Source organism: Mirounga angustirostris, unplaced genomic scaffold (assembly GCF_029215605.1).
Source record: "Mirounga angustirostris isolate CCGP_5_RB_7025 unplaced genomic scaffold, mMirAng1.0.hap1 SCAF_14, whole genome shotgun sequence".
Classification (NCBI taxonomy): Eukaryota; Metazoa; Chordata; class Mammalia; order Carnivora; family Phocidae; genus Mirounga; species Mirounga angustirostris.
Window position 1 is genome coordinate 84405695 of NW_026991722.1, and position 18105 is coordinate 84423799.

At 53.3% G+C, this 18105-nt stretch overlaps 1 protein-coding gene across 7 annotated transcripts in view; it reads left to right on the forward strand.

Annotated features, from left to right (window-relative positions):
• The window catches only part of SSH1 (slingshot protein phosphatase 1), a 59233-nt gene extending 52629 nt beyond the window's left edge, over positions 1-6604 (forward strand). For 6 of the 7 annotated variants that reach the window (XM_045887452.3, XM_054510480.2, XM_064578546.1 and 3 more), the window contains one exon: positions 495-6604. In XM_045887452.3, coding sequence (XP_045743408.1) covers positions 495-1748 — 1254 coding nt within the window. In that variant the 3' untranslated portion in view covers positions 1749-6604. The remainder of the gene's footprint in view (positions 1-494) is intronic. The other variant, XM_045887454.3, reaches the window with a different exon arrangement.
• Positions 6605-18105: the final 11501 nt, after the last annotated feature.

Here is an 18105-nt window from a genome sequence, read left to right on the forward strand (position 1 = left end):
TTTGGGTCTGTACTGGAGTCTTTCCAAAGCCATTTTTGCCTTTGACCACCTCCACTGTGAAGACCACAGCCAATGGCTACATGGTGATTCTCTGGAGCTAGCTGTGTTCATGCTAGCAGGGAAGAGTCCCGTTTTCAGGCTGCGTACTCCCCAAGCACAGATTCTTTCTGAAAGGGAAAGAAAGGGAGAGGCGCCCGCGTGAGATGGTGAAGGCAGGGTTGAGCAGGCTATGCTCCTGACCGTGCTGGCCGTGTGGCCGGAGGTTTGCCCAGGATCGTAGTCATGTAGCTTCTGGACAGTTGGGTTCAGCATCTGCATCCACCACTCACTGTTCATGGCTGCGCGGGTTCCGAGAGACCTGTGTTCCTGCACTAGCTGGAGGGGGATGGGGGAGCACTGCCTTTCCAGTGCCTACCCAGGCCCACACACCCTGCTCGTGTGTTGCGGCCTCTGGCTCGCTGTTGTATACTCACGATGTTCTTGTCCCCTTTCAGCACGATGCTATATTCGGGATCCTTAACAAGGTGAAGCCTTCCTACAAATCCTGTGCCGACTGCGTGTACCCTGTAACCAGTGGGGCTCCTGAGGCCTTCAGGGAGCGGGGCGAGAACCCTGGAGCTCCCGCCATCTGTACCCAGCCAACCTTCCTGCCCCACCTCACTTCCTCCCCTGTGGCCCACACGTCCAGCAGATCCCGAGCTTTAGAGAAACTGGCGTCTGGCCCAAGCGAGAGTCCCCCATTGGTACCACCAGCAGGCTCGAGGAGGTCAGACGTCGGTGGCTCCGGGGCCGCGGCTGCCCCAGAACTACCAGCTAGCCTTTTGGAATCTTCCAGAGAAACCCAAAAAGTCCTGCCAAAGTCCCTCCTTTTGAAGAATTCTCACTGTGATAAGAATCCTCCAAGCATGGACGTAGCGAAGGATGAATCGCCGCCCAAGAAAGATCTGAAACCGGCCAAGGACCTGCGGCTTCTGTTCAGTAAAGAAGCCGAGAAGCCGACAACCAACAGCTACCTGATGCAGCACCAGGAATCCATCATTCAGCTGCAGAAGGCGGGCTTGGTCCGAAAGCACACCAAAGAACTGGAGAGGCTGAAGGGCACGCCCGCAGACCCAGCGTCTCCCTGCAGGGACGGCCCCGCCGGCAGGCTGGAGGCCAGCGTCCCCGAGGAGAATCCTGATCTGGCTCCTGTCCACCCGCCAGGGCCCCCGGCCCTGCCCAGTCTCGCTGGGAGCGATGACAAGTCAGAGGCCATCCCGCCTCCGTTCGAAGGCGCCTCACTCAAGAGCCCCACTCCCTTCCTCTGCCGCCTGGATCACACCAGTCACTTCTCAAAAGACTTCCTGAAGACCATCTGCTACACCCCCACGTCCTCCTCCATGAGCTCCAACCTGACGCGGAGCTCTAGCAGTGACAGCATCCACAGCGTCCGAGGCAAGCCAGGCCTGGTGAAGCAGCGGACGCAGGAGATCGAGACCCGGCTCCGGCTGGCGGGCCTCACCGTCTCGTCCCCACTGAAACGCTCACACTCTCTGGCCAAGCTTGGAAGTCTCAACTTCTCGACAGAGGACCTGTCCAGTGAGGCAGATGCGTCCGCCCTCACCGACTCCCGGGACGCCAAGTCGAGCGAGTCTTCCTTCTTGCGTGAGCCCCAGGCGACCCCAAGGAACCCAGCCACGACCTCTCAACCATCAGGGAAATCTGCTTCAGAACACTTGAGAAGCCCCTCGTGGATGAGCAAAAGCTGACCCGCCTCTTGCTGTATTCGGACATGTTTTCACGTGGTCCCTCCCTCTGTTTCACTGTGGGTTTTGGCCGTGATGTCTCTTAAATGATTGACATTCTAACTCTCCCCACTCTCGCCGCAGAGAGGAGGAGAGAAAACAAGAATAACCCAGCACAAGAAGAAAGGGGGGGTGATGCCAGTGGGGTGGCCCAGGAGAGCCAGAAGCCGTCGGCCAGTAGATACAAAACTCCGATCCCCAAGTCCTGTGTTTTCAGGAAGAATCCTGTTCTTAAAAAGAGCATATACAGATATGCACACACATCCCGAATACTCCATTTGCACCGTGCAAAAGGGTGGCAGTGGTGACATTTCTGTCGCCACGGCGCACGTTCCTAGCTCATTCAGGCCCTTGCGGGGAAACCCTTGGATGGCAATATAAGTCCTACCTCTGTTCTTGCTGTGCTTTTTATTTTTAAAATACAGTAGTGACCAAGGCTCCTTCCAGGGAATAATGCTGTGTCAGAAAAGGTTTTTCCAAAAGAGAATTTTTTTTTTAATTTTTATTTGGTGGGGACCCCCAAAAAGTGTTAAAAGACTTTTTAAGTCGACTGCACCCACCACCGCTAGGTAAAGTTAGACAAGGCCGTGGAATGCTGTTGTTGAACCAACTCTGTGGTGCGTGGAGATCATCTGTGCAGTTGGATTCCTTGTCCTGGTGTGTTGTCCCAGCGGAGCGGCGTGTGTCTGGCCGGCCCTGGGGTGAAGAGGGGGGATGTGTATATGGGACGTCCTCAGTCATTGCTAATGCTGACGTGTAAGTTGCCCCTGGTCTGGGGAGAAGGACCCAAAAAGCATCACCGCGCCTCATCTGCTGCTAAACCCGATGTGGTTGCGTTGAGGCTTTGAAAGCGCTTGAGCGTCTGGCAGGGGCGGTGGGTCCGAGACGTGGATCGGCCTGCCAGGAGCCCGGGCCCTTGGGCTCATGAGGTCACCGGAGCATGTTCGGGGAGGAAAGGGGGCTTTAAGCGGTCATGAGCAGCTCTGCCAGTCGCTCTCCAGGAACAGCCCTGCAGCTTCTCGGAGAAACAAGACCATTGAAAAGCTTCACAGATGTTTACAGTCGCCCCTTCCTTCCATGAGGCTACTGTTCCCTATCTCTCTTTGGCCCTTCCTAGCGGTGAGGACAGAGTAGAGGAGGGGTAGGGGTCTGTAGTCCTGGCCTGGGCTGGGGGGTGGGATGGGGGGGCCTTCAGAATCAGGTGAGCTGAGCCTGTGACACTCACTGGCCCGGGCCCCGGGCCTGGGCGGAGGGAGTCCGCTGGTGTCGGTCGGCAGGACGGGCTGTTTAAAGTATTTTGAAGAGAGAGAGAGCAGGGAAAAGGGCTTGGTAGTAAGGCAGAAGGGTTTCATCCAGGGAGTCCGCAGCGCTGTTATACAGACCCGTGAGCTAAGGATGGCTTTTATATTTGTAAGGGGTTATTAAAAACAACAACCTAATCTGCAACAGGGACCGTGTAGCCTGCACAGCCCAAGATCCTCACGATCGAGCCCTTTCTAGAAAAGGTTTGCTGACCCTTGGTTTCATTTGACAACACAGGGCTGCCCGGGGCCCTCCAGGAAGAAACTGGCAGATCTGAAGCCCTCCTCCCCTGCCTCTTGGACACCTCAGGCCCAACCCTTGCCTTCTCCTGACCCAGACCTTGCCCACCCACCCCTGCGTGCTCTCCTGCAGGGTGGGGGTAGCTGCGTAGGTATGGGGCGCTGCCGGCTGAAGCTTTCTTTTGCACTCAGCTGTCAGCCAGATGTATTCAGTGGAACTAGAAGCCTTCCGGCGCCAGCCAAGCTCAGAAAGTGGCCGAAGGAACTGCCATCTTGTATCTTAACAGTGGTCGGACCTGGGTCCCCGAGAGCAGCCAGAGAGCACCCCAGGCAGGGTCTTCAGGAACAAGGGTGGACAAGGGTGGTCCACATTTCAACTGGTGGGTGGAGTTTGTGCCGAAACACTCTCTCCAGGAACTTTTCCTCCCCAGTGTTGTTTTTTTTTTTTTGTTTTTAACATAATGTTATTTTATAGGAATTTGTTTTCCCACCCCTGTCAATTGAAATCACCTTAAAAGGTGATTATCTACTTCTTCCTGGAAACCCTATTGGGGTTCCCCTCCCCTGCCCCCCGCCAAAAGAAACATCATTCTCCAAAAACATAATTGAGTTCAATATGTTTTGCCAAATTAAATTTCGCGAGGTGGCTCCATTTTTGTGTCAGATGATCCTTTAGATTTGATGCTGATGGGCTTATGTTGCTCTTTTAACCACACGTCTGGTGTGTGAGAACAATATATTTTTGCAAACTTTAATTTTGAAAGCGTAGGAGGAGGATTACAAATTGGAGTGAGTCTTCGGCCTTTGGTGACCCTTTCGTTTTCACAAGCACGGCTTGTAGGTCAGCATCTACACAGACCAGGGCCCGGGTCCCCATTATCAAAGCAAAATGGTGGCGTTCTTGATTGGGTGGATAACACCGTGGCCTGGAGGAAAGTATACGAACTTTTTTCCATGACTCACTGGCCTCTGAAAAGAAAGTCTGTGCCATAAGATAGGCCGCATCTTGACCAATGCTCTGTCTGGAATCTTTGCTGATGGCAAACGTGCTGAACGTGGGGGGCACAAGTGGGAGGCGGGGGTTTCTGCTGGTGAAAGCCATTGATCCTGGTGACCACCATCTTCAGGGAATGTCCTTATTGAAATGGAGAGCGGGATTTTTCTAGATCAGCTGGATAATCTCCCTGAGTCTTGAACTGCCTTTCATGTCCCACCTCGCCTCTGTCTCTTCTACTGTAATTCAGGCGGCGTGCCGCAAGTTAGACTGACCTTCCCTCCATCTTCATCTTGCATTGATCCGGGGTGGGGTAGAGGGTCTTCTTGTCAAGCTTTGTTAAGTACGAGGGGGAAACCGGATCCGGAGAGAGGAGGAACCACGCTGCCCTCTGATCTTGATTCCATAATGCCAATTTCAGTTTCTCTGCCTTCATGCTACTTTAGGGTGTTGAAGCGATGGTCACCGCTGAAGAACCTCAGCACAAGGCTTCTTGCTCTTGGCATTCCCCGTTTCTTTGATCTCTTCGCGGGGACCCATGCCGACCTCTGGGTGCCCAACAGCACGCTCCTGGGTGGTGACACCGTTTGCATGCGTGAGATCACTCACCAGCTGCTCCCAGGTGGCCGCACTGTCCAGCCTTCCCTTCCGTTCCACCCCACCCCTCTAGCCAAAAACCATTCCAGCCCATTCTTAAAGCCTTTTCCCCCCTGGATAAGCCCAGAGGATGCCACAGGGTGGAGCCAAAGTTGCAAGAGCATTAGCATCTTCAGGACAGCCCTGTACTTCGGCACTCTTGTCTCTCCACCCTGGCCCGATCCCAGAAGGTTCATGACTCCCCCGGCCCCCCTGGGGCCTTTCCTCCCCAGTGAGAAGAATTGATGCGTCATTTAGGCACGGTCATATACGTGACCTAACCCAAAATCTCTGTTGACCAGAAAGGCTTTGTTCCAGAATACATTCCGCCCAACCCTCCTCTGGCTGGCCACCTAGCAGAGCTTCCCCCGGACCCGGTGAGGACAGCCACGTGACCTCCGGCAGGAGAGCTAGGCAGGCTAAGGAACTGGCGACACTTAGCACAGCGAAGGTGCCCCCACTCCGCTGCCATCCCACAGGTTCTTGCCAATGCTGCATGCCAAACAAAGGGAGTTGATTGAGCCCCCCATGCTCAGCTACTTGGTCTTTTTATTGTGTACTCTGCAACTGCATACTTATGTATATGAGCTCACTCTGCATACATACATATATATATATGCATATATATATATGCAACTTGAATCAAATCATCTTGTGGGTCACTTCTCTCCCATCCACATACATGCTGTGTCACCCTAGTACAAAGCGGATCACCTTGACCGATGTGGAATGGGGCCGTGTGCAGCGCTACTCCTTGGAGACCCGGACATTGACACCCCCCCTTTTTGTCTAGCGGTAGGTGCCACGGCCCGGCTTCGGTCAGTCTCTGCAACAGGAGTCTTTACAACCAGCCCCCCCTCAGCCCCTCTGCTGTCCTTTGTGTTGGCCATGCCACACAAGAAGGTGGCTGCTTCCTCCCCCTTTTCCGACACTGTAATTATTGTTTTACAATTGAGTGCCTTAATAATAGTTTACAAATACTGTGTATTTATGGGAAACTGGTAAGCTCTCACCTTCTGTGATTGGACCTTTGCCTTGTCAGTGGTGGTTAGCGTGAGGGCTGGAGCTCGCCCTACCCCGTGCTTGTGCTCATCTGCTGTGCGATCGTATGCGGGGGTGGGGGGGTGCCCCCCGCAACTGTCCAAGGAGCTTTGGTGGTTCCTGCAGGCGAGGCAGGCACTGGCTTACAATGTGTCCCACGGTAGCAAGGAAAGCACAGAACTTGGTTTGCTAGCCAGCCGGGGGTGCACTGCCCCCTCCCCCCATCACACAGTTGTACTCTTGTTTAATAGAGCTGTGTTACCACCCAGGCCTCCCTGTTTTCTCCTCCGTTGGTGTCCTGAGCTCGCTGCAACCAAATGCGGGGACAGACACCAGCCCCTGCAAAATCAGGAGCTCTCTAAGATAAGTTCTTTGGTTCTCAGAAGCTGCCAGTGGGTTCCAGCGTGTTGCGTTAAGAGATCAATGATTTTTTTTTATTCTATTGTTTTTCTTCGTGTTTTTTTATATTATATATTTAAAAGGCAGTATCTTTTGTACTGTGAATTTGCAGTAGAAGATGCATAATGCACTTTTTTTTTTTTACTTCTGTTGGTGTGTACTGTAATAGTCTGTGTGCTTGTGATGAAAATAAACTTTTTCTTTATAAACGTTTGACGACCTGTGAACTCATGCAAAAGGAAGCTGCTTCTTCAGTCCTTGCCAAGACAGTCAGCATATCTGCATCATCCTGACAGCCAGTCTTTACTGAGCACCTACTTTGTGCTAAGCCCCATGCTATAGAAACCCGGACACATTAGACGGAAGAAAGAACAAGGGAACAGATGTTAGCTCCTCTAGGAATTGTCTTGTTTCTCCTCCCGATTTTATTAGTAAGGAAGAGCGGGCCCGCATGTGGGTGGTCATTTGTACACCCAAAAAAACCTGTCCCTGCCAAGGTGGGACTTGGACTCTGGGAGGTGTCTCTTCTTGCTCGAGTGTGTTCAGCACCACCACCTAAGCTAGCCCAGCCGCACGTCATGGGAGAGGAGACTGTGGAGGCTGATTACTGCTGGTGGCCAAGGCAAGAGTCCCAGGGAACCTCAGTTGTGCATACAACAAAGGCTGATCTTCTGCCCAGGTCCCAATCCACTGCAGGTCAGGACCCTTTTGGTGGCTCTCCTCCCTTGGTGACTCACGAAGCTGAGCTGCTTGTGTTTTAAACCCTGCTATCTTGGTGTCCTTTGCTCTGGCTGCGCAGTCAGGGGAAAGAGCATGGGGACTCACATTCACTCCAAGAAACACTATGTTTCGTTCACCTCGCCTTGCTGTGTCTGTCGCCTGGGCTCATAGGAGACTGATGGGTAAAGCAGAATGCAAGCGGATTACTTGAGAGCAAGAATTAATAGCTGTCAAGCAGGTCCGAGTACTCTCACTTGTCAATGAGCACACGGAGTCCTCTAGACAAATCTACATTTGAAGCCAAATTAGGGTTAGGAATTGTTTATGGAGTAGGAAATCAAAGCAAAAGGTTAAGGTGGGGTGGGGTGGGGGGTGATTCCTGTGGTTAGTGCCAGCACGCTTCAGGGCAGTCCTTTCTGTAAGATGTTCGTGAAACCAAACCACTGAGGGTCCTGGTTCAGGACAGGCTTCGTCGTTGGCAAGGCTGGAGACACCTCCTAAATTCTCTTCAGGCTCCAAACATGAATCAGAGCCTGGGGAACGGGCCCAGCACTCTGTACGCTCCTGATGGATTCCCTGGGAATTCTAATGGCCAAGCACAGAAACCATCAAAGTAAGAGTGTGATGCAATGGGGCAGGTTTCCACTTCACTAGCCACGATCACATTCCACACAGCTTCCTAGAGACAACACCCACATCCCCCTAACAGAACCCGGATGATCCCCAAACTCGTCAGATATTCCATTTACCCAGGGCCCTAGGAGACCGTTCCTATCATCGGCTGATTTTTACCCTGATTTCATCCTCAGAGTAATGATCCTGAGGTTGGAGTGTGATCCCAGGTTACGCCACCAGCGGGGGTAGTTTGTAGAGGAGGACAACCCCCTCCAGCCCCCCATCCTCCCCCCTCCCACTTGCTGTTTGTGTTCACGCTTGGAGAAGCCCCTCTTGGCCAGATGCTTGGAGGAGGCTCCAGAAGGCGGGGCTTGGGGAATGACTGGTCTTTCAGAAGGATTCACCTCACGGTGGGGAAGCCCTTTCTAAAGATGTCCACCAACAGCGTCCAAAGTGAGCCCTGCTCAGAAAACCCAGCTATGCATCCTGTACCCTAGCAGGAGGGAGCAGATTCTACCCGCCCTTCTGTATACCTGGCACTTTACGTAAGGAATCCCGGAGTCCTCGAAACAGCCCTGTTGATGTGATCCGCAGCTCACACATGAAGAGACAGGCCTGCAGAGGGCAAGTGGTTTGCCCACGGTTACATCTGGGAAGTGGTGAAGCCAGTAGGTACTGCTTATTCCCCGCCTGAAACCTTACCCAGAGCTGTCCCCACCCCAGAAGTAGAAAAAGCAACCTGAAGATGCATCTTGGTCTCCCTATAGGTATCAGCAAGAAAACACAGGAGTCAGGAATGAAGCCTCCAGCCCCTGCAAAATCTGACCCACGTCGTGCTCCAAAGGCTATTTGGACGACAAAAAGGTGTGTGTGTCTCTTTCCCAAGTCCTGTCCACCATTTTTTGCCTTTAAAGGGAAACCGCTCTTGCATCCTGAAGTATAGTTGTAAAGGGTCCCATTCCAGCTCAAAAGTCCTCTTGTTGTAAACTGTTCCAGCAAATAAAATGTTGGTGTTGGCAGGAACAGCCTCCCAGCGTAGGAAAGGATGCATAAGACCCTGATGCGAAGAGACAGATTCTCCTGCAGGTGGTATGTTGGAGGTGGTGAGCTGTCTAGTTTGGAAGTCGGATATCAAAATGGGTTAAGGACAATGCTACCTACCTCGTGGAGCCAAGAATTTGAGAATTAGCTGATAATGTATGCAACCCCCTTTGGCCTGGCCCACCACCCATGTTGTATCATGGTGGCTGTTCTTGTTGGGACTGGTGGGAGGGAAGGGGGGACGGAAGCGGGAAGGAAGTAGCCTACACTGAGCATCTACTGCTTGCAAGTTTAACATATATCACTGGGTTGGTCCTCACAACAGATTTGACCCCCTTTTACAAACAAAAAAGTGGAAGCTCAGAGAGGTTAGGGAATGTGGGTCAGAGCCACACAGCCAGAAAGGGACGAAAGTCCAGGATGCTTGACTCCAGATTCATATACCTTCTACCCCACCATCCTCTCCCCAAAGAAAATAGTCCATAGTGTACTTAGTGCAATGCTGAGCACATAGTAGGTGCTTAATAAATATTTGATGATTGTGAATGAGCATTCATTTGATGATTGTGAATGAAATGTGCTCTGAAAGCGAGTCCTCATTTCATTCACCAAGGCCTGGAAAGTTTGGGGACACCCATGATTGCCTAAACCAAGTCCCTCTGGGGCAGGGTCGGTACCTGACACCTTCTGGACCCCAACAAGGGCTTGGCATATTGGACCAAACCTTAAGTCAGCACCAGGCATTAGCTATGAATCTAAGAATCCTGAGTTTTTTGGAGTCCAGAGCATCTGAAAGGTCATCCAAGCCAGGTCCCTTTATAACATCCATCCCTTCTGGCATTCTCCCTCCTCCCCCCGCCCAATTTGCGGCTCCCCTGCCATGTGCCAGGCGCTGGGGACAAAGAGGAGGCCATCTGTTTCATCCCTGGGGGTCCTGACAGAAAGCCCTTCTGTAAACGACAGGAAGAAAATACACCACCTGCTAACAGAAATGGAGTCAGACAGGTAGGAGTCAAGGTTTATGTTTTTTCCTCTTTTTCCCTATTTTCCCGCATCTCTGCAACAGGGTTCTGTTACTTTTATAATGAAAAAGAGAAACGTAAAGATTTAATAAAAGGATGCTTTTGTATTGAGCTAAAATTTGCACTGTAAACTCCCAGGCTCTTGGCTCTGGGGGACTCAGCACAGCATTTTGCGGGAGAAGGTCTTTGCTCCCCTCTGATGAGCTGGCACAGCCCTGGGAACAGACAGAGTGTTCCCAGATTGCAGTGGCTCAGTACCCTGCTCTGTGAGCTTCTCCAGGCTACTCAGGCCCACCCTCTGAGCGTCTGGGGGGTGGTGGTGTAGCATCCAGGGTAGGCTTCACGGGCAGCTGCACAGGACTCTGCACTTACCAGGGCACTGCGATTGGTCTGAGGCTCTGCTTGTCACTCTTGAAATCCTTAATAATTCTTTTTTTTAAGATTTTATTTATTTATTAGAGAGCATGCACACATGGGTGGGAGAGAGAGGGGGGAGGGGGAGAGGAAGAAGCAGGCTTCCCGCTGAGCAGGGAGCTGGACATGGGGCTCGATCCCAGGACCCTAGGATCATGACCCGAGCGGAAGGCAGATGCCTAACCGACAGCCACCCAGGCGCCCTGAAATCCCTAATAATTCCTTAACAAAGACCAGGCCTTTTCATTTTGCAACAGGGTCCTGCAAATTACGTAGCCGGCCCTGGCAGTGTCACCTGTCCAATCAAGGGCTTCGGAGGAAGACAGGCCTGGACCCCAATCCCAGCTCCCTGACTCACCTGCTCTGTGCCCTGGAGCAAGTGACTTAACCTCCCCGTGACTCAGTTTCCCAAGGTGAAGAACAAAAATAACCTCATAATGCTGTGCTAGAGATCGGCACTGGGTAGTTAGCACCAAGTACACCCGCCTGAATTTTAGTGTTATGTGTTACATGAAGTACTTAGTACAGGTCCTGGCCAAAGTAATCCTTCGGTGAGTCGTTGCTGGAACAGTGGGGAAGACTGGGTAGACACGCGCAGATCAGACCCTGCTGATGGGCAGCTCTCCTCCCCACCCGGCTTCCTTAGCAGGGCTCTGAAGGGCAGAGGGAGGCAAGGGGGAGGGGGACTCCGCTGGGGTGTGCACACACATCCTCCCCACCCCCGGCCACTGAACCCTCCGAGGACGCTGGCTCTGCGTCTCTCCGGATACAAACACCGCCCGTCCCCGACCTGGCCCCGCGTGGTTCTTTGCAATAAAGCCTTTGGGAGAGGGAACGGCGTGGGCGGCCTGGGAGCGTGGGCCTGTCCCTGCTGCGATCCAGCGGCACATCCTGTTCTGGCGTTGCCATGGCACAGCCAAACATCTGCCACAACAGACGGCCGTGGCCGGCGGCTGGCAGCGGGGCCGTGGCCAGCCACGGGAGGCCGGGGTGGAAAGGACGCAAGACGCAGCAAGACTGGAGCTGAACCCGGACCTGGGAAACCTCCTCGAAACCAATCCCACCCCCCTCCCACCCCACCCCACCCCACCCCACCCCAGCCTCCGCCGCAGATGCATGCACATGCACGCGCACAGGCACGCGCACCCGCACCTGCACCCGCACAGAGCCGAACGCAGGCGCGCACGTGCACACGGTGTCTGGAAGGCCTCCGGGACCCGCGCGTCTCCCCTAGGGAACAGTGCCTGATTCCCGAGGTTCTTCCTGGAGGTCCCGGGAGAAGATCCCAAGTGCCCAGCCCTAGCAGGACGGTCCCCCCACCCCCGCCACCCCGAATTCTCATCCTGGCCTAGCTCACAGCCAGGCTCCCAGAGCTGCCCTTAGGCGGCCCCATCCTGCTCCCAAAATGGAATTTGCTCTCCTGGTTGTTATTGTTTTTCCTGATTCGAAAGTAAAACACAGTCATTGTATCAAAATCACGTGATGTCTAGAGTGCCAGTAGCTGCCCCGGGAGGGTGTATGAGCGGGCGCTTGCTGCGCGGCACACTTGCATGCATAAAGCGCTTAGAATGGCACCGGGCCCAGGTAGGTGCTATACATGCCCTTGTCAAATAAAACAGTTGCTAATATCTGATTCCATACATCAAGCTGGCAACGCAGGTGTGAACACATTTCCTACAGGAAGAAACAGAGGCTCAGATAAGTGACATCACCTGCCTAAGGTCCCTAAGGAGTGTCTGACCCCGATTTGAATCCGGGTGACACCAACACTAGAGCTTTAAGCCCAGAATCTTCCACCACCAACAACCCCTTTTGCAGCTTCTCTTAGTCCTTGAACACCTCCTCTCTTTAGGCCACACGTCCCCAGCCCTGACCTCATTCCTGCTGGAAGCCTCAGGGGTCCAGCTGAGGTCACAGTTCTGGACTCTAGACTCACGGAGGCCACACCCTGTCTGGGGCCTTTGCGCTCTCCTCACCCATTAGCCTGAGTTCCTGACTTCCAAGGGTTTCCGCACTCTCTGCCTGTTGCCTCCCAGAGCCTAGACCTCAGTGACATCACGCCTCTTCCCTCCACCCACTTTCTCTGCCCGGCAGTGGAGGCTCGGTTGGGATCCTAATGTTAGTTGTAACAAGTGACACCCCTTGAGCTACCAGACAAGCTGGCTTTGTTTTCACCATTGTTCAGATGAAGAGACTCAGAAGTTAAATGGCTTACCCAGGTCGCCCAGCCAGAAAGTAGACAGAATTCCAGATCCACCTCTTCCAGAAAGCCATCGCTAAAAGCACACCCCCAAGTCTGCAAGAGAGGGCTATTTAGTCTGAGCACTCCATGTGCGCATACAAGACTGTGAGCCCCTTAGGTTGGGGGCTGGGTCAGCTTTATTGTGGCCCACCCTATGCCTGACATAATAGGCACTCAATAAATATTTGTTCAATAAATGGTTAAATAAATAAATTGATGAATGATGGAGCGGATCTCTTTTCCCCTTTGGGGCCATGAGAGGTTTGCGGGAGTCAGGCAGACCCGGTTGAATCTTTCCTCTGCCACTTCCTGGCTGCGTGACCTTGGCCCAGTTACCTAACCTCTCTGAGCCTCCACTTCCCTCTCTGTAAAATAGGGTTACAGTCTGTGGGGAGGGGTGAAGATGACTTACAATGGCTGTACATAGTAGGTGTTCAGTCAACAGCACCGTAGAGAGATAATTCAGGCCCGGAATCAGGCTGTGAGGGTTCCCAATCTGAGCTCCAACACCCACTAACTGTGTGGCCTCAGACAAATCACTTTCCTTCTCTGGACCTCATTTTTCAGATCTGTCACTTGGGGATCATGACAGCACTGATCACTCGAGGTGGTGAGGATTAAAGGAGAGTCCACCTAGTAAGTCCCCCATAAACATGGGCTTCTGTGATTTGGGGTGAGTCCTCCCACTTCTTCTACCCCAGGGCCTTGCTTCCTGCTAGGCACAGGATAGGTGCTCAGATTGCTGAAGGAACCGAATCTCCTTTCTGTGGCTGTTTGGCTATGGGCCCAGAGGACTGAAGCAGCTCCCAGAACACCCTCCCCACCGGGCCGGCCCTGGGGTGTTTTTCCATCAGACCTCCTGACTAGGTGGAGACGGAGCTTCGGCCCTGTCACTACCTTTGTGCTGAGTTCAGTGGAGCTGGGATGGCAGCTTCTCCTCCAGGAGAGCACCTCCCCACAGAGGCTGGAAGGAGGTGGGGAGGGTTGGAGCGGGAATGGAAGCCACCCCAAAGTTAGCCTCGCACCCCAAGGGGAGGAAGCTACTTGTACAGGAGGGCGGGACTCAAGCTGAGCACCACTACTCCTAGCTGTGTGCCTGGGGACATGTCCCCCCACCTCTCTGAGCCTCGCTGGCTGGACAATGGGCTGTCGATGACACGCGTGCCCCTAGAATTGTTGAGAAGCAGGTGAAGGGTGGAGCATACAGTAAGCGCTCCATAAATGTACCAGGCACTGCTGTCTCAGCTTTTACTGTACAGCTCCTGACTTCCACAGATGGGGAAACTGAGGCCCAGAGAGGGCCAGTGACTTGTCCAAGGTCACAGAGCCTGTATCTTGCTGGTTCCAGCCGTGGCCTTAGCCATTCTCCCTGCTCAGCCCCAAAACAACCAGCAGGGCTGGGCTTCTGGGCAGACCAGGCAGGGGTCTCCCTAGAGCAGAGGGGGTGGTGGAGAGCAATTGTAACAGCCCCCTTTACCCAGGGCCTTGTTTTCTCGTTAAATCCTAAAAACTCTATGAAAGTGCTATTGTCATCCCCATTTTAAAGATGAGGGAACAGAGGCTCAGAGAGGTGACTGTCCCTTGCCCAAGCATACAGTGGAAAAGGGAGGCTCTTGGCCCCAGCCCCAGATCTGTTTGTTGAATGAAGGAAGTGACAGTGGCCGGTCCAGGGACACACAGTGAGTTGTGTGGTTTCAGGAGCTCAGTCGGCGTCCCATACCCGGGAAAGGGAGGTGAGGGGGACACACAAGGTCTGCAGCCTCTGGGCTTGGCGTGTTATTAGAAGCTCCCAAAGGGCAGGTGAGAAGGGGCCCTATCACCCATACGCCGTCCTCCCCCTGTGGGTCCAGAAGCCTCTCGGGGGTGGCAAAAGGGTGTCGGGATGGCTTCTGCAGCCCCAGGGGGCAGGGAGGGGTTGCACTGGGCCAGATGGGTGGACTCTAAGCACTGCCTTCTACCTGCCGGTCCACAGGATGCTCCCCTGTCCCTGGCTCCACTCCTCACAGGACCGCTGGCCTCCTCGCAGGGACCCCAGGGACCATGCCCCTCCTCCTCCTGCCGGGCCCATGGTACACAGTCTGGAGGAGAGTGGGAATGGCCCGCACCTCCTGAGCCCTCCGGCCTCCAGTCCAAGGGTCCCAGCTGCAGGCCCTGCGTGCCCACCAGCCTCCAGGGGCACCATCTCCGGCAGGGTGGGGGGGGGGGCATGACTGAAGGCCAAGGCCAAGAGCAGGTGCACTTAATACAGTTAGGTCCAATAGGCAGGGTTTGAAACCTGCTCGACAGTCTACACCAGATCCACCAGCTGATCTCAGCGTCCCAGAGGCATGGGTATGTCTTGTGTAGCCCCACTTGAGAGATGAGAAATCTGAGGTCTTAGTGGTTCAGCTTCTCCTAATTTCACAAAGGCTCCGTCTAGGCCAGCAGGTATCGGCTCTTGCAGCCAGTCTTGTGAATCTGCAATAGTATGATCCTGACAACCATTTATTATGCTCTTATTGCATGCCCTATACTTTGCTAAGCGTTTAAATGTGAGCTCGTTAAACCTCACAGCAACCATGAGAGGTAGGCCCCATTAGTCTCTCCTTTTCTTTTTTCTTTTTTGTTTTTGTTTTTGTTTTAAGATTTATTTACATGGGTGCCTGGGTGGCTCAGTCTTAAGCGTCTGCCCTCGGCTCAGGTCATGATCCCGGGGTCCTGGGATCGAGCCCCACATCGGGCTCCCTGCTCTGCGGGAAGCCTGCTTCTCCCTCTCCCACTCCCCCTGCTTGTGTTCCTGCTCTTGCTATGTCTCTCTCTGTCAAAAAAATAAATAAAATCTTTAAAAAAAAAAAAAAGATTTATTTACTTATTTGAGAGAGAGAGCACAAGCGGGGGTGAGGAGCAGAGGGAGAGGGAGAAGCAGACTCCCCAAAGAGCAGGGAGCCCGATGTGGGACTCGATCCCAGGACCCCGGGATCATGACCTGAGCCGAAGGCAGACGCTTCATGGACTGAGCCATCCAGGCGCCCCTAGTCTCTCCTTTTAAAGGTGAAGAATCAGAGGCACAGAGAGGCAGAGTGACTTGCCGAAGGCCACACAGCATTCTTTGGCAGAGGTGGAAATCAAAACGGGGTCCACTCATTTGCCAAAGCCTGTGCTCATCGGCCAAGCAGCTCCAACTGCTAAAATGATAGCACAAAGCCTTGCTCTTTTTCTCTGTCACCTCTGGCTTGCCGACCGAGGTGGAGAAAGAGCTAGCCTCCTCCAGTTCTCACACCATCAGCCCCTTCCCCCTGAGGGATGACACCGCCCCAGGCCCTGGGAAAGGCCTCGGTTCCAGCGGCAGGGAGGCTGCAGCAAGCTGGCTGCAAGGAAACTGTATTTGCATCTTTTAAAAGCTGTTTGAGTCCTGGGAGTCCCGGGGAAATAGGGACAGACGGGGCCATAGATTTCTTCCAGAAATGGTCTCCTTTTCTTTGCACTCCCTGGATAATTAATGTGTTGAGGGTCAAGAAAAATGACTGGTCATTTCTCACTGAGCTGGTGGAGGGGTTCAGGGGAGGGGACAAACGTCTGTTTCTTTTTTTTTTTTTTTTAAAGATTTTATTTATTTATTTGAGACAGAGAGAATGAGAGAGAGAGCACATGAGAGGGGGGAGGGTCAGAGGGAGAAGCAGACTCCCTGCCGAGCAGGGAGCCCGATGTGGGACTCGATCCCAGGACTCCGGGATCATGACCTGAGCCAAAGGCAGTCGCTTAACCAACTGAGCCACCCAGGCGCCCCACAAACGTCTGTTTCTAATTAACAGGACAAGGTAATATCTCTGTGGCCCTTGGTTGCCCTGGGTGCTCCAGAAGCCTCCCAGTGCCCTAAGCCGTGTAGGGGACAGAGAGGATGGGGGAGGTGAATGAGGAGCAATCCCTGACACCTCGCTGGACCAGCTGCTACTTGGAATCACACCCTAGGGGTAGGTAGCTGCTAAAGCTCTGGTTTGAAGCTAGCCTGGTTAAAGGGGTGTTTCAGAGACCAAAATGCTCAGCTTCAATTTTCTGGGAGTGTTGAGGAGAGAGCAGCCCAGCAGGATGAAGTTATAAATGAAGAGCCAGCTTCCTTCCCTCAGCGGTCCCACATTTGGGCGCCCTGAGCCTCAGCTACCCACACCACTCAGGCACACGCCCGCCCACAGGAATAACCAGGGCCAAAGCGTGATGCTGTCTTGACGATGTCTTCCCAGCTCTTTGTCTGGGCAATAGGCACGCAGATAATCGTTATTCCATTGTGTGGCTTCTCATATAGGAGGATGCATGCAGGGCGCCTGGGTGGCTCAGTGGGCTAAGCGTCTGCCTTCGGCTCGGGTCATGATCCTGGGGTCCTGGGATCGAGTCCCACATCGGGTTCTCTGTTCTTTGGGGAGCCTGTTTCTCCCTCTCCCTCTGCCCCTCCCCCTGCTCGTGCTCGCTCTATCTCTTTCTCTCAAATAAATACAAAAAATCCTTAAAAAAAAAAAAAGGACACATACATAGGCTGTTTCCAATTTCTTACTATTGTAAACAACGCTGCAGTGAACGCCTTCATGCCTAACACCATCTGTAGCGCCTGTCACCCTCCCTTAGACCCGATTCTCAGAAATGGTAGCCTCCTTCCAACGGGGGCTCCACGCTACCTCATATTCACGCCTTTAGGAAGTCGCCTGCCATGTGGAATCAGGGCTGGCCTGCGTGGACAGAAATGACAGTGTGTGACTTTCAAAGCTAAGTCATAAACAGCATCGCAGTCTCTGTCTTGGGCTCTTGAATGTCACTGTCTGGGGAAGTCAGCTGCCATGTCATGAGGACACGCCAACAGCCAGAGGAGATACCCACCTGACGGGAAACTGAGGCGTCCCACCAGCAGCCACACCAGCTTGCTAGCCGTGTGGGGGAAGCACCTTAGAAGGGGAGTGGGGTCTCAGTCAAGCCTTCCACAGACTGCAGTCCCACTTTCACCAGACGGCAACCTTCTTTTTTTAAGATTTATTTATTTGAGAGGGAGAGTGGGCAGGGGCAGGGGCAGAGGAAGAGAATCTCAAGCAGACTCCCCATAGAGCACGGAGCCCAACATAGGGCTCGATCTCACAACCCTGACATCATGACCTGAGTCAAAACCCAGAGTTGGACGCTTAACCGACTGAGCCAACCAGGCGCCCCTGCCCCTGACCTTCTAAGAAGCCCTGACCCAGAACCACACAGCTAGGCAGCTCCCAAATTCTCAACCTGCAAGAGATGATAAATGAGTTTGTTTTAAGCCAATATGTTTTGGGTGATTTGTTTTTCAGCCAGGGGTAACTAATAGACATGGCCAAAGACCAGAGCATTTTTAAGATTCATGATAGAGAATGCCATTTCTTCTTTCCTCTTCATTCTGCCAGATTATCAGTTGACTCTAACATGGAACCGGTCTGATGATCTAGAGTGACCTCCCCATACGAGTTCCTATCAGCTCTGGGGATGCAGAGTATGTTTGGAAAGCCCCATATGTGACCAACAGCCGTCTCCACGCTGTCCCCCCATGAAGACTGATTTTTGATTTGTGGCTGTGGGCATTTCCAGGGAGAGATGTTCACAGCTTGTTTCTGTGCTCAGCTGATGCATCGAATAGCCCAAGCTGGGCAGCAGAGAAAGTCCAGCCTGTTGT